This window comes from Lithobates pipiens, unplaced genomic scaffold (assembly GCF_037356315.1).
Source record: "Lithobates pipiens isolate NorthernLeopardFrog02 unplaced genomic scaffold, aLitPip1_a1.2 Scaffold_16, whole genome shotgun sequence".
NCBI classification, from domain to species: Eukaryota; Metazoa; Chordata; class Amphibia; order Anura; family Ranidae; genus Lithobates; species Lithobates pipiens.
In genome coordinates this window covers 123,798,689-123,815,451 of record NW_027507748.1, presented here as the reverse complement: position 1 = coordinate 123,815,451, position 16,763 = coordinate 123,798,689, and the positions used below count along the sequence as shown (strand labels likewise).

The 16,763-nt window shown below is 41.2% G+C and overlaps 1 protein-coding gene across 1 annotated transcript in view; it reads left to right on the top strand.

Annotated features, from left to right (window-relative positions):
• The window catches only part of NEK8 (NIMA related kinase 8), a 114,261-nt gene extending 100,908 nt beyond the window's left edge, over window positions 1-13,353 (top strand). The window contains exons 14-15 of the mRNA XM_077480406.1: window positions 2,625-2,783; window positions 6,946-13,353. Of these exons, the coding sequence (XP_077336532.1) occupies window positions 2,625-2,783; window positions 6,946-6,971 (185 nt within the window). The 3' untranslated portion in view covers window positions 6,972-13,353. The remainder of the gene's footprint in view (window positions 1-2,624; window positions 2,784-6,945) is intronic.
• The last annotated feature ends 3,410 nt before the right edge of the window (window positions 13,354-16,763 follow it).

Below are 16,763 nucleotides of genomic sequence, written 5' to 3'. Positions count from 1 at the left end.
AATCAATTTTTTTGTGCCCACAGTGCTGCTGCATCCAAAAGTCCTTTGTTTGCCTCTGAAACTATCTACATCTGGCCAATTGTGTGAATGGAGCCATGCTATATAAACCAGGTCACAGGACAAAGGCTGTACTCACTTTATTGACCATATAAAAAAAAAAATCTTTATTTTGACCCAGCTAGGTTTTTATCGCCATGTGATAGAATGGGGAAGGGTTAAGTTATTGCTAGTAGAGGTAAGGATATGAGCATTCCCAATAGAAGTCTGTTGGAACGGAACCAGGTAGCTTGCTTGGGGCCAGTTCACACCAGATGCAGTTCCGTGTGCTTTTTTTTTTTTTTTGCACAAAATGCATGCACCGGAAACTGACTGCGTGGTGTGAACTAAAGCCATTGGAATACATGGAAAACACTGTGCATGTATTTTTATCAGGCAGGCTGCATCTGAGGGGAACTGGTGAGGCTGCTTTGATCTCCTGTGCCATGCCTGCAGTCTCTGACCATCTCCTGTACCATGCCTGCAGTCTCTGACCATCTCCTGTACCATGCCTGCAGTCTCTGACCATCTCCTGTACCATGCCTGCAGTCTCTGACCATCTCCTGTACCATGTCTGCAGTCTCTGACCATCTCCTGTACCATGCCTGCAGTCTCTGACCATCTCCTGTACCATGCCTGCAGTCTCTGACCATCTCCTGTACCATGCCTGCAGTCCCTGACCATCTCCTGTACCATGTCTGAAGTCTCTGACCATCTCCTGTACCATGCCTGCAGTCTCTGACCATCTCCTGTACCATGCCTGCAGTCTCTGACCATCTCCTGTACCATGCCTGCAGTCCCTGACCATCTCCTGTACCATGTCTGCAGTCTCTGACCATCTCCTGTACCATGCCTGCAGTCCCTGACCATCTCCTGTACCATGCCTGCAGTCTCTGACCATCTCCTGTACCATGCCTGCAGTCTCTGACCATCTCCTGTACCATGCCTGCAGTCTCTGACCATCTCCTGTACCATGCCTGCAGTCTCTTACCATCTCCTGTACCATGCCTGCAGTCTCTGACCATCTCCTGTACCATGCCTGCAGTCTCTGACCATCTCCTGTACCATGCCTGCAGTCTCTGACCATCTCCTGTACCATGCCTGCAGTCTCTGACCATCTGCTGTATGAAAATATTTTTTTAAAACAGTCATTTTCGGTATCGGTGCTGTTTCAGTATCGGTTTCGGTTTTCAGCCTAGTGTATTTTTCATTTTCGGTATCGGTTTCGGCACCAAAAAACCCATTCGGTGCACCCCTACAACACTGGTTTGGACAGTGAGAGAGAGAGAGACTAGATAAGATATAGTGAATTATTGTAATTTTATTGCGACAAAAAGGTTGAAAATTACCGTATTTATCGGTGTATAACACGCACCGGCGTATAACACGCACCCCAAGTTTAGGAGGGAATTTTCAAGGAAAAAAACTTTTAGGTGGGAAGCTTAAGGAAAAAAACTTACATTTAAATGCCCATCAATGCAGCCTTATCAGTGTCCATCTGCAGCCTTGTCAGTGTCATTTGCAGCCTCGTCATTGCAGCCTTGTCAGTGTCATTGCAGGCTTGCATTGCAGCCTTGTCAGTGTCATTTGCAGCCTTGCATTGCAGCCTTGTCATTGTCGTTGCAGCCTTACATTGCAGCCTTGTAAGTGTCGTTGCAGGCTTGCATTGCAGCCTTGTCAGTGTCGTTGCAGGCTTGCATTGCAGCCTTGCCATTTAAAAATGGCGCCGCCGAGATACAGAGTGGATGTCTTGTGTATCTCGGCGGCACTCGATAGCTCTCGGCCGTTCTCAACGGCTTTCGGGCGTTCTCGTCGGCTTTCCGAAAGCCGCTGAGAACGGCCGAAAGTGCCCGAAAGCCGCTGAGAAGCTCACAATCGGCGGAGGATCGGCCTATAACACGCACCCATGATTTTAAGGGGGAAAAGGTGCGTGTTATACGCCAATAAATACGGTAGTTAAAAATTTGAAGCCCTCACACACACTGCATCTCAAAGAAGTTCAAAGAAGCCACTCCTACAGGCTTTTGAGCTTTTTTGAGGTCTCCATGCACACTATGGCTTTTTCAGGAGTTTACAGGCATAAAAAAACCCCCACCAAACTTGTGTTTTTGAGAGGATCTTTTGAGCAGAAAAGATGCCTAAGTGCCCATAAACGCGTGAAAAAGCTCCGAAATGCACAAAAAAGGATAAAATGAGCTGAGGGGTGGGTTTGTGAAAAAAACAGTTATGCTCAAAAAAGCTTGAAGAAGCTCAATAAAAGGCAGATAAATACAAGTTCAAATGTCTGTACAAGCAACTTCCTTTGAGCTGCAGTGTGCATGAGCCCTTAGAAAGGCTATTTTTGTTTTTTTAAATGTTGTTTTAAGTTGTGAAATGTGCATGGACAATCCCTGGAAGATGCACGAAAAAACAAACCAATACAGTGTTTGGACAAATGTGTTACTGCAGAGTTTTGTATTTTCCTTGCTTTCATGTCTTTACATGTGACTGTAAGGCTTTTATGGGGACAACATGGGAGCAGCACTGTCTGTTTGCATTATGTTGCAGTGCAGTGATTCCACTAACTCCTATAGACACTGTCTGTGCAGATGGCCAAGTCTCCACATGGGGGAAAGGAGCCAGAGGACGACTAGGACGCAGAGACGAGGGGATCGGGGTACCTAAAATGATTCAACTGGAGGAGAGCCACCCCTATACAGTAACTTCAGTGGCATGTTGCCATGGTAACACTCTCCTAGCGGTAAAACGTAAGTATGCCACAAGTATGCATGTGAATATTAATATGTATGAGCTAGTTCCTTCAGGGACATTTCAGCTATGCCAGGTTTCCTGTCAATAATGCTGATTGCAATAAGCCCTGAAAGCCATTATATATGTGCTCCGTCTATAAATCCTGTAATCATAATCCTATGCCATTATCTGCGGGTGGAACTGGCAGTGAAGAGCATTGTTGGCCTGAGTCCAAGAGAGAATGTCAAAAGCTATGTAAAGAATGGATGGGGTTTTACACTGACATCTCAGATATTTCACCTCTTTCCTCTGGTAGATACTTATACAGTACCTTTCAGTATTTTTAACACTGGGAGAGATCTGTACACAGGTTCTCAGACACGACTCCCTTGCTGTGATTTATATTCCTCGTTTGATTCCCACAGGCCATCTTTTTAGCACACATGTCAAAGATTTTCTACATTTTTAAGTGCTGTGCAACACAGAAACCAATTTTGCTTTTGCATTTTTCTCATGTGCTCCTCTTTGTATCTAAATATTTATGATTAGTCTGGTAAAGTATAACTTCTAGCTAGAAAAATACATACCTAGTATCCATTTTGTCTGTCTACTTTTTTGGATACTTTTATTTAGGGTGGAGCATGTAACATTTTCCAGCTCCTCCCCCCATAACCCCCCCCCCCCTCCATTTGACAGCAGGTGATGTTACTTTTTAACTACAGCGCAGCTCTTGGGGGGTCCGCCCACACAGCCTCTCATTCATTCACAGATTCCTGTAAATGAATAAACTACAAGTAAAGTCTTCTATCATGGCAGATGTGCAATTTCTATGAGCTGCAGGAGCACTAAAGAGCGCTTTCATAGGACACTGACATGTCCTCTGGCTTTTAAACAGAAAGCTCATACAGAGGTATGGACTGAAAGTCAAAGAATGCTGTATGTCTGCAGGAGCCCACATTGCACTTGTGATCTACTGATTGTGGTTGAAATGCTTTTCCATGCTTCTGCAGGGAAAAATAATAAATTCACATTATTTTTCTGCAAAATTATGTGCATTTATTATCTTTTCTGTAAAGGTAAACTTTGTCTTTAAAAGGATTGTGTTGAAAAAATATGAAGGTGCTCTTATATAGCTATTGGTTTACATTATGTTCAAAGCTGTGTGTTTTTCTCAGTAGTGTCTATAAAATAAGGGTTTTAGATTTCTGCATGTCTCAGTAACATAATGGGTAAGGAAAGGAGGTGCAGGAGAAATTGTGCACAGTGTACAGAAAAGTATGTTACGCATTATTTTATGAATTGGTTGGAAATACTTAGTTTCAGCTTGCACATTGTCTGATCATCACAAGTTTGTCTCTCATAGCATTCACACAAACAAAGGCATTATAAAGTACTGAGTAAATTAAATTCCTTATCTTGTCCAGTTTGCTTTTTTTTTGCATACTGTCATACTCTCTATTTACACCTGGTAGTATTCCGCCAGTCATATGAAAAGTGGGAGCAAAAGTAAAACTGTTTTAATTCAAATGTATAAACAATAGCATTTAGAAACAATAGTCATTCAGTAATGTAAATACAGCATTCAGATAACCAAATTATACCATATAGTCATGAGAAAAAGTAAGCACACCCCACTGAAATTGTTGTCTTTTTCAACATATTTAAAAAGGCAAACATTAGATCTTCATTCAAACTGTCACTATGAATAAAGGGAAAATACTTGCACTAATGAGACATAAAATCGGCACAATGTATTTATTATAATAATTCTAATGAATCAAAATGCAGATATGTCGAATGGAACAAGTAAGTAGACCAGTAGATTTACCACCACTACAAAGCCATTAATTAGAGTCTGTGTTCCAGATTAGAATCTCCTTAGAGAGCATGCGGGTAGAACCTGTCTTTAAAGAAAAGACCTGTCTGTAATGAAAATAATTTACAAGAGGCTTAAATTTCAAACAACTGCTAATTTGTCCAGGACTGCCCTGCCCATCAAATTCAGCCCAAAAGATGTCTGCCTAATGTTAAAAGAATTTCCAAGAACCCCAAAGTTTCATTTCAGAATTTGCAGGTAACTTTAGCAACAATTGGTATCCAAATGCATGCATCTACAATCGGATAAAAATTGCACCAGGTTAACCTCAATGGGATTTGGCCTGGCAGAAACCGTTGCTGCCTAAAAAGATCATAAAGGCAAGACCGCAGTTTACCATTGACCTTATAAACAAAGACCAGGCCTTCTGTAACAATGTGCTGTGGACTGATGGACCAAAGATAGATACATTTGACCACAGTAACACCAAACATGTATGGTACAAACAAAAGCATTTCAGAAAACCTCAAACCACCTGTGAAGCATGGTGGTGGACATGTTATAGTTTATGGTTGCTTTGTTTCAAAGCCAGGGCATCTTGCAGTCATTGAGTCGCCTATGAATTCTGCATCATATCAAATGTGCTTGATAACCTCCATTGTGCATACTTAATTATTTTCAATCATATCCTTGGAGTTCAAGCCTATCCCCATCCAGCCTCAAGATATTTTCTTCGGTCTGATCAATCTATGAGGTGCCTAGGCTATTCTGTAATGGATTGTACCATTTGTTTTTTTTTGTTCTGTAATGATAAAAACTTATAATTAAAGAATGGAAAAAAAAACATGCTTAATGAGAATGGTAAACCATCTGTCTGAAATTTAAAGTTGAACCCAAAATGGTTCTTTCAAAATAACAAGGAAAATCACACTAGTAAATCCACTAAGGGTTCAAAAAGAAAAAATGGAGTGTTATGGACTGGTCTAGAAAGAAGAAAGAAATGGATACACAACCAAAACTTCTGATTGCCTTTTATTTTGTTCACAAAGATAGCACCAAACTGTGGTCACGTAGACGCGCTTCACACATTACCAGGTAATGATTAAGCACAAGAGACATGTGTGAAACGCATCTACATGACCACAGTTTGGTGTTATCTTTGTGAACAAAATAAAAGGCAGTCAGAAGTTCTGGATGTGCAGCCATTTCTTTCTTCTTCCTAAGTTTCCCACGGAGGCGGGCCGGGGCTGCAAGATATTCCAATCAGCTTTATCTTCATACACCTGGAGCCGGAATTTCATTTTCTTATGGACTGGCCTACACAGATCCCTGGTTTAAATCATCATAGATTTAAAACAGGCAGTTCATGGTCAAGGAGACCTGCAAATATCTTGCAGCTGAAAGAATTATGCAGTAAGAAATGGTCAGATGTCAGAGACTGGTGAACAATTATGCAAATCGCCCAGAAGAAGTAATTTCTACCAAAAGAGGGCACTCTCAGCTTCTAAAAAACAAGGGGGTAATTAGACTTGACACAGTACTCCATTACATCCTTTGATATTTTTGTTGAATAAATGATTGAGAAGACCAATTTTCCATGTGTTTTTTTTATTCAAGAATATCATCTATCTGTAGGTAGTGTTTGAATGAAGATCTAATGTTTGCCTGTTCAAATGTATTGAAAAAGGCAACGATTCTCATGGGGTGTACAAATTTATGCACATTACTATATATATATACACAATATATACTGTATAACTGCAGAAAAGAATTACCACTCTCTTGCAGTAAGTGATATACTTTCATCCATAAACTCAAATCCATACATACAGTAGGTATTCCAAGTCTCCTGTATTACCTAGGCATAGCTTTGTACTTGAATTATAGTGGTTTGCTTGCTCCAATCTGTTAAGTCGTCATTGTAAAATATTAAAACAAAAACCTTGGTTGTGGATAGAAAATACGGTATTAGATGAGATGTGCCTGTCTATCAAGTGAAAAATGATGTGTGAAATGAGTTCACACATTCATTAAATTCATAAATCAAAAAAAGTACAAAAGAGTTAAATATATTTACAGCTTTCATAGAGGACAGAGAGGACAAACATTAACTGTTCCCTCATTTTGGGCTTTACAGTCTGAGACTTAAAAAAATAAATAAATCCATCATACAGAGAATTACTGCTGCTTTGTCACATGTGGACAACAAGTCTTTCAGGGAGAGACCGGGTCAATACAAGGAATTATCCTCCTTTCAGTCTGCTTGTCAGTGATACCGATGTGCTATCACCTCAGTCACAGTGGGAGATATCTCATCTTCTCTGTGTGTCATCATGAACTAACTGTTTCAATTACATTTACAGCGGGCATAGAAGATGTCTCTGTGTGAGAGGAGGACGTCAAGACAGACATCATGAGCTGTAAATATCAAGTAGGTGTCCCCAGCAGACTCCCTCTGACACGCCACTTCCAAAAAGGAACCTGATGACATAAGACTTTGTGCCAGATATCACTACCATTTGTGTCACACACTCTTTGTTGCAAGGCAAGGAAAAAATCTTCAGATCTGTGGAAACGCCCTAATGGGCCAGTAGGCCTGATCTACAACTTGGATGATATTAGAGACATGAGATGCACTGGCAGACATATATCTTCAGAACTGAAGAGGAAATATAAACTCATGTTTGAAACAACTGAGTAAACCAATGAAATAATGGTGGAAGGCCTTTGTCGATTTCTGGTTTAGCCTAAAATGACTTGGAGAATAGGCTGTGGTAAGCCTTATGTCAGTGTTATAGTGTACAAATGTGGGATCTAGTTAATATGTGTTTGTGAATGCTTTTTGTAGGAACTTTGAAGAATATAGACAAAAACACATTTTTAGTACAGTTAGGAATGATTAAAACCTACAGTATCCCAGTATAACCACATCCACATTTCTTGCATGCATATCAAAGGGACAGAAAATGAGGGAAAATCTATCCGATGAGATAACAGACAGAAATAAAAACCAATTTGAACTCCAATTCCCCCTCACTCCAACAACAAAAATAAAACATCTGGCTAGAGCTTGGCTTCAAGGTCCCGTTCACATTTCCCCACTTCTGCTGTCATGCACTTTTCCTTGTATTTTGTTTGTGTTCTTTAACACATGCTTTTTAGTGTGTTTTACATGCGCTTCCATAGACTTTAATGGGCCAGAGAAAGCAGGTGAATGCTTGTAAAATAGGACATGCCTATTTTTTTTTTTTTTTACAACACAGCACACAGATGCTGGAAATAATGTTTTTCATGACCTATCTATTTTTATCGCTGCAAAATGCACATAAAAACTCACAGATGTGAATGAAGCCTTAGTATACTGGCTCATTAATTACTGTCGGTGAAGGGACACGGTCTTTGAATTTCGAGCTATATTGTCACCTATAAGAGGATCAGGCAAACCACTAAAAGACTGGCAAACAAATAAACTGTAGGCCAGCCCAGGTTAACCCCTCCTACTACCTGCATGTGTGAGTTTTTTGCTAGTGTCCTAGGAGGAAGGACATCCTTTCTTCAGCTCTGCTATGGTAAAAAGGAATCTATTTTTGCTAGCACATTTTTTTCTTACTCTTTGATTTTTTTCTTCAATGAAGACTCTTATTCTCTACATTGTTGCTAGAGCTTGTTTCTTCGATTACAGAGATCAAGTGTTATACATTGACTTCAACCTGTCACATAATGCCTCCTCTGGACCCTGCTGAACTGGATGATACACGGATGGCCTGGGAGTGACCTTTGTGAACTGGGTTCTGTGTGGAAAGCTTTCCAAACTATGTTCTGGTAAAAGTTATCTGCAGCTTGCTTTCCAGGACCAGAGCCATTGGCATCACTTCAGTGCTTGCCCTGTTTTTGAAGACTCACTTTTTGAGTAGGCTGGTCAAGCCAAGCATGGGTATATACCTTAATTTCACAGCTTGCTGGTTTTCTTTAAAATTCCTTGTTCCCCGCCAGTTTCTCCCACAGTAAGAGTTAACACTATGTTGAGACAGTGGAGTGTGCTGACAAGGAGTGTGTCACCTTCCCCCTGTGCTCTCTTTTATGCCATACAGCTCACAGGAAGCATCTCCCCACTGCTGCTCCTGCTTGCAAAGAGCCATTTGGAATTTCAATCTTCGATACATTCCTGCTTCCCGCCTATGGTGGCTTTGGTCACTTTTGGCCTCCTGACTCTCACCTGCTACCAGGTTTTATAAATACATTAGGTCTTGCCTCTTACCCTGAACCTTGCATATCTCCACGTGTCTAATTCTAGACACGGGAGGACAGTTCCTCTGTACTGGGTGTCCCAGCTCACTCTATTAATGACTCCCAGTGGCTTACAGCATGTCAACTGAAATTGCCCACATCTGCAGCCTGCAGTAATTGTGCCCTCCTGCTCCTAGAATCTATTCCATCATCACAGGCCCCTTTAGCTGTTGGGTGTAACCAATTCAGAAATCGTCACTGGAACTCGTTTGGAGCAGTTGGATTTAGTACTAGTCACAGTTTAGGCCAGTGTTTCTTTTACCAGAGAAGCTTTAGATTCTCCAATCTCAGATTCAAGCTTCCCAGTCTATAAGTCACCCAACACTCCACTTTTGCATGATAGTCTTTGTCCTTCTTCAAGGCAGTTCCAATTGCCCCGATCCACATCAGACCTCTATAGCCCATTGTGGAACAAGTCAATCATGTCCCTTGGTACCAAGGACCAGGTTATACCTGGCTTGGTTGCTCAAGAATCAGGGGAGTCCTTCCTTCCTTTCCTATTTTTTTTGGAGTTTCCTCATGATGGATAGCAGCCTCCTATCAAGCTGGGGAGCAGTTCTGGGAATCTTGTCAGTGCAGGGGACTTGGTCACTGTCGGAGTCTCATCTCCCAATCAGCATCCCGGACCTTTGGGTGAGCTTCCAGCTGGAAGGTCATCTAGTCTGGATTTAGTCTGTCTATGCCACAACATTGGTGGACATCAACTAATCAGGGAGGAACCAGAAGTCCCGCTGCAGCAAGAGGGGTCGATCCAGTCCTGTCCTGGGCAGAACTTCACATTCCAGCCTTGTCTGCTGTTTACATCTCGGGCATAGACAGTGCCACAAACTTCCTCAGATGGCAACACCTGGGCCCCAGAGGAGTGGTTATTACACCATAGGCTTGTTACCCGAACCTGTGTCAGGGATGTGGAACACCAGATATGGATCTCCTGGCCTCTTGGTTCATCAACAAACTGAACAGGTTTTTTGAGTTCTACCAGGTGTATGTTTTTGCCATTTCTATTTGCACGCTTCAGGTGTAATGTACTTCACAAATGAAAAATCTGGTAGGCTGCACTACCTTGTTTTTTCAGAGCAACGCTTTATTAATTCAAAAACAGTCCATGAAAGCAGTTCAATTTTACAGAAGTACACACGGGGGAGAGAGAGATATGCTCACCGGTGTCTCAATTGCCCGTGTGTACTTTTGTACCATTGAGCTGCTCTTTTGGACTGTTTTTGAATTAATAAAGTGTTGCTCTGAAGAACAATTGAGTGCAGTCATCCAGATTTCTCATTTGTGCATGTACAGCAGCACATTGGGCAAGCACCCTTCCTGTGTTTGGAAAGTGGATGTTAACTGCAGACTTACCTTGAGCAGTGATAGAAGTTGAGGTAATTTCCTTCAGTTGACTCTTAGAAATGCATACAGTCCCCAGTTCTGTTGTTCTTTCTTGGGCCTGTTCACGTTTGTTTCCTGTGTAGCCTACTCCTCAGCCTACATTTGGGTGTCCTGAACAAAAGCGGAACTTCATAAATTTTTCATCTTTCCATCTATTAATTATTCTGCCCTTGTTGTTTTAACTTTGGATAGTAAAACTTTTTTTTTGTGCCAGTAAATACCTTTTACAGCCCACTTCCTGTTTCTTGTCTGGTAAAAAGCCTAGGCTTATGACACCATACACAGCTCCCTCTCACTCTCGTGACAGTTTGCCAGGAAGGGAGGGAGAGATGAGTCATAAAAGGGCCAATGGGAGCTGCAGAGCTGGAGGTGTGCCTCTGTGTAAATCCAGGAATTTAATAGGCAGCAGCTTCAGCTGCCCTCAGTTAAAATGGTTGCAGCCAGACTCAGTGGAGGGAGTTTTCTGCAGCATATTTGGCAAGTACAGAATCACAGTTAATATAAATAATATGCAAAGTGGTTGGAGGGAAGCTTCAGAATGGCAAAGATATTTTTATTACAAAATATGTGAGCAGACTGCAGTTCCTCTTTAAAGACGTTGTGTTCCTCAATGGGCAAGAAGGTAGACAGGAATTTTGTACTCACCAATAAATCCTTTTCTTGAAGTCCATTGAGGAACACAGGTTCCACTCTTGTGTGTTTATGATAATGCTCTCAGCACTGCTTTGCTACAAAACTGAGGCCTGCTGGTAGTAAGAGTGGTTATCCTGGGCTGGCCTGTTTTATGTTTTTTAGTTTTGGTTTGCCAGGGTCCAATCCTGTTTTAGATGGCAATACCCAAAGGTTAAAGACTTTCTGTGTCCCTCAGTGAACTTCAAGAAAAAGCTTTTATGGCAATTACAAAAATCCTATTTAATCAATGAAAATTTAAATTGTATCACTTCAAGCTTTGGAATATGTAGTACTTGTTCAGTATTAAACTGCATTGCCCAAAGCAACAAATCAAAATTGATCTCCTAACCGATGTGATTGGCTGTCCTATGTATATTACTACCACCTGACTTAAGGAAGCAATGCTAGTTCTGGGGACAGAGCACACCCACACGCAGCATCGGGACATGCGTGTCTAGAACGTGGCAACACTTTTTGTTTTGTTTTGAATAGAGTGGAGAGTGTCAGTTTTTATTGCTATCTGTGCCCCCGTTAATAGGATTCTCCCTCTATTTGTCCTGTTTACCATTATCATTGAAAGTTAAAGTAAAAGAAAATCCCAAATTTTGGGTTGTCCCCAGAAAAGTAATAGAGGGGAAATCTTCCAATAGTTCTGGTGACCTGGGAGTCCCCAAGGAATTCCCTTAATTTGCAGGGCTTTCCTCTCACTTCCTGTTTGGTCATGGGACAGGAAGTGAAGGGAAATCAACACAATGGGATGCAAATGGTGAAAAAAAAAATATGACAGGGGTTATAACCTTCCATTGCTCTGTCCAATAGCTCTACTTTAAATGGGGAAATGCTCCTGCAGTGGCGGTATGTCCCTTTCAAGCCTATGAGAAGTTAGTGCGCTGTTAGCACGCCATTCGATTTTAATTAGTCAGGCTATAGTCCGCTTTTGGAAGCTGCAGCCATCTTTGAAGGTAAGTAAGAACCTGGGGTGTATTGATGGGACTAGGGAAGATTTAAAATATTTTTTAAATTCTCCTTTACATCTAAAACATCAGATTCCACATTCAGAGGAAAACAAATGGACACAATTTTGTGTTATACTGTTTGTATAAAATTTTGTTTTGTGCATGTATGTTCTATATACTTTGTAGAAACTCAAAGGGATAAAAACTAAAGAAAAGACATAAAATAAGCTTATATGTCAATAATAGTATTTATGATTATTTTATATTAGAATATTTCTATTATTCTTTGTTTTAAATCTGTATTTGCTGGACCAAAGTGCCCCTAACATTTCTTGTGTAGGCCAACAGGCAGAGCAATTGTGGCTCAGGCATTGTGCTCCATGTAATGACTGGACATCGATGCCACTGGGATTAAACTATATCTAAACCCAAGAACAGAAATGTAATATACCTCAGCATAACACTTTTTATATGTAGCTGCATTTATTCTTTTATAGGCTTTTTTTTTCTTTATTTTCTTCTGGTGATCCTGCTAATAACACACTTGCTCTCACAGTGTGACAGCGCTCACTCATCGTATTGTTTCATACTCCATTGTATGGAGGAGCAACACTGTCCCCCTAGGACAATACTACAGAACACCCCCCTCCTCTTTTCTATAGATGTTCTGTAGTCCATAGAAATAGCAGAAATAATGCTATCTGATAGCAGCAAAGGCAGACAGCATTCTTATTTTAACAATATTATTATTATTATACAGGATTTTTAGTGCCAACAGAATCTTGTATAGAATTCAATACAGGACCATTCAGAGGAACCATTTTTCAGTCAAGGCACCCTTTAAAATTATAGACAATCTCAAGACACCCTTAAAAATCATGGACAGTCTCCAGACACCCCATTCTAGCATGTAAAAAAAGTATTCTAAAAGCTTTATATAATGCAGCAACATCCACACACAGGACCCCCAACATTAGAGGTGATTTATTCTTCCAAAGCAAATATACTTTTGCACGCTGGTAGTGACTAGTATTCTAATGTTTCTCTTCTCTCTCAATCTCTCTCTATCAGTCAGCTAATGTGACCCCAGTGCTGAGGGAGAGGAGCACAGGAGGGTCAAACAAGGATGCTGTGGAGGCAACAGACATCCTCCTTATCAACTGATGATGTCATGGGTTGTTAGGATGCCAGTGTCTAGAAATTCTTAATGGTGCTTAATGAAAACCCATGGCTTTGTGTTTTGTATACAAATTTTTATAAATTTTTAGGCATCTTGCCAAGGCACCCCCAAAGAAACCTCAAGGCACCCTGGTTGAAAAGGGCTACCTTTAGAGCTTACAATCCAAAATAATTTCTAGCTTGATTTGATTTCTGGTGCTTTTTTGCACTTACTCAACACATATTTACCAGCTAAAAAGAGAGCCAGTAATAGAAGTTCATTATAGGGTTCACAGACTCTTTATGTAGTGTATTGTACATTTATTCTGTGCAAGTGGGGCAAAAGTTGATTGTTTTCAGGCTATTTTCTTTACAGGTGGAATGTTTCTCATTCATGAAAAAAAGTGTTTCAAGAAAATACTGCATTTTGGCCACAAGATAGCATGGATGATCATAGGAATTAAAGTGTTACTAAACCCAAAACAGTAAAACTGTATATGCAGTAAAGCATGCTTGTTAAGGCCCGTACCCATGATTGGACTTTTTGACAACAAACATGCAAATGAGCTGTTTTAAGGCAACATCCGTCTGTGTGTACGCTCCATTGGACAAACTCTTTCGGTTTTCATCGGATAAATGTTGGCTGTGCGAACAAACTTTTCAACAACATAAGTCTGATGGAGCAAAGTCCGATCGTGTGTACAGAAAACCATTGGACTTTACAAGCACGCATACTCAGAACCAATGCAAAAAATCAGACAACAATACAGAAGTTGAGCAAAGGTGGCGGTAAAGAGCAGAAAAACCACATGATTTTTTGAATGTTGGCTGAAAAAGTCTGATCATGTGTATGCTTAACAAGTTCATGGCCAACGCCCTTTGTACAGAAATCCACAGGAAAGTTTGTTTAAAGTCCGATCGTGTGTATGAGGCTTTATACCTACTCACCTTAGGGGTTATTTCTCCACATTCTGTAAAAAGGATGTTTTATACTGTCTTCTCTGATCTTCCCCTTCTTTTACTGTCCCCAATCAATCTCCTGATAGAACAGAGCCTTGGAGGCACTCTTCACATGCTCAGTTTGGCGTGTATTGCTAGAGAGTTTTTTTGGAATCGGCACAGGGCCAATCAGCACTGTCCAGACAGAGAGTCAGGGTTCATGGAGCCTCATTGTATATTCAGAGTAGATTGAAAACTCCTCCTACGAGCTTGAACCAGACACCGATAGAAGTCACAAGACTGCTATATACTGCTGATGAAAAAAGGTATTTAGCCATTTCTATTTACCATATTTATCGGTGTATAACACTCAACAGCATATAACACGCACCTTAACTTTAAGAGGGAAGTTTCAGAAAAAAAAATTAATTTTAAAATAAGGGTCAGTGCTCTGCAGCCTCACCAGTGCCCATCAATGCAGCCTCTTCTATGCCCATCTGCAGCCTCTAATGTGCCCATTATTGCAGCCTCTAACATGCCCATCTGCAGCCTCAAATGTGCCCATTATTTCAGCCTCTAACATGCCCATCTGCAGCCTCTAATGTGCCCATTATTGCAGCCTCTAACATGCCCATCTGCAGCCTCTAGCATGCCCATGATTACAGCCTGTCTGAGTCTGCAGACTCGCCTTTGCAGATGATTGCAGCCGCGCTAGTGCTGGATGACACAGAACCGCAATCTCCTGTGTATCTGGCGCTCAGTCACTCACAGTCCCGCCCCGGCTCATATTATGGACAGAGCAGTGGTCTAATGATGGGCCAGGGGGGCGAGACTGTGTGTGACAGCCCTAATGAGAGCCATGACTCATCAGGCGTATGCCTAGTTGGGTTCAACTTATCTGGTAACCCTCTTTCCTTTTGGTGGTGAATTATCAACAGACAACTAGTTCACAGATTTATCTCACAAGTCACTTTATATATTGGAGTCACTTTAGGGACTTTCATTCTAATATATATATATGCACTGTTGGTTTATGTAAACATCATCATTATTGTTGTTTGTATATTAGAGTAATATTGTATGTATTTTATCATGATTTATGCACATCAGTAATGCCGCGTACACACGAGCAGACTTTTCGACGGACTAGGTCCGACGGTCTTTCCGACTGACTTTTGGCGAAGTTCCGACGGACTTTCCGAATGAAGGGACTTGGCCACACACAATCACACCAAAGTCTGACGGATTCGAATGGGATGACGTACGACCGGACTAGAATAAGGAAGTTCATAGCCAGTAGCCAATAGCTGCCCTAGCGTCGGTTTTCATACGTCGGACTAGCATACACACGAGCTGATTTCTCGATAGGAACTGGGTCCGACGGAGTTCCGGCGAAAAAATATGAAACATGTTCTATTTCTAAAGTCCATCAAATTTTTGGACAGCAAAGGTCTGATGGAGCCCATACACGATTGAATTGTCCGACAGATTCACTCTGTCGGACCTTTGCTGTCGAAAAGTCTGGTCGTGTGTCTGTGGCATAATGGTTTGTTACTAGTTTGATCCCGCCAGGGGAATCTCACTTTCACCTTCACTTTTAGCGCTGCACTTTCTTTACCACTTTCCTATTTATTCACATATTCTCAGATTTCTGTTGTGCTGGCAGCTATTATTTATCATCACTTTAAGACAGCACAGTTTTTTCTTTTCTTGTTAGCATACTAATTAATAATTGTACAAGAAAGATTGGTGAGCCATACAGCTGTGGAATCTCACGAGTCCATGGCTAGATCAAACCATGCACAGCCAATTCTGTGTTATGTTGCGCTAGTTTTTACAAATAGAAGAACTCAAATATTCTGGTTGGAAAGTAGAGCTGCTGAAATTAAAACTGCTTTTTTTTGGGGAAGAAATCAAATAACACTGGTCTGGTGCTGTATACAGTTTGCCTTTTATATATAATATTTATAAACAAATAACTGTGCTGTGTTTTTAAAGCTTTATGTATATTTATTTTATTGAGGAAATAAATACTCCCATCTGTTTTCACAGTTTGCGTATTGATTGTGTTGCCTTAGTTGACCTCATGCTGGCTGAGCCCCCTGAGATGTATCTGTATTTACTCTGAATGCTCAGGCATGTTCACAGATGACTTGCTGCATAACGCACTGGACTGGCAACCAGGACCCAGGTGTCAAATTAAGAAAATGCTGGGGCGAAAAAATCCTACACACACCGTAAATATGTTACGTCTCATGTAGACATGCTATTACTGTATTTAGTGCACAGCTGGAACAAGCAAAGCATTGTTGCTGGTGAATTTTGCCAACAACAGGATCACTATTGTGACATGGCCCATGACCATGTCAGAAACCATGAATCAGATTGAGACAGAAGTACAATTAAATCACACTTGTTTATTAAATAAAAATAAAAAGGTAATTAGAGTAAGCGTAGTCAAAGCCTAGCCAGAATCCAGTAACCAGATCGAGTAGACAGCCAGGCCAGAGTTCAATGAATAGATTGGGTAATCAGCCAGGCCAGAAGTCAGGGATCCAAGTGGAGGAACAGCAAGCAGGATAAGGAGCCAGAAGGGATGTCAGCAAGCTAGTCTTTAAACAGGTACGCAGGAGATGGTTTCTTGTGATGTGACCAAGGCGAAGGCAGAGATGAAGTTACCTGCACAGCTTTAAGTAGGCAGGTCAGACAAGCAGGATCAGGAACAGCTGGGTAACTGCGGAGAGAGATGAGAGCTGGCAATTAGCTGACAGCCGAGCAGCCAGCCC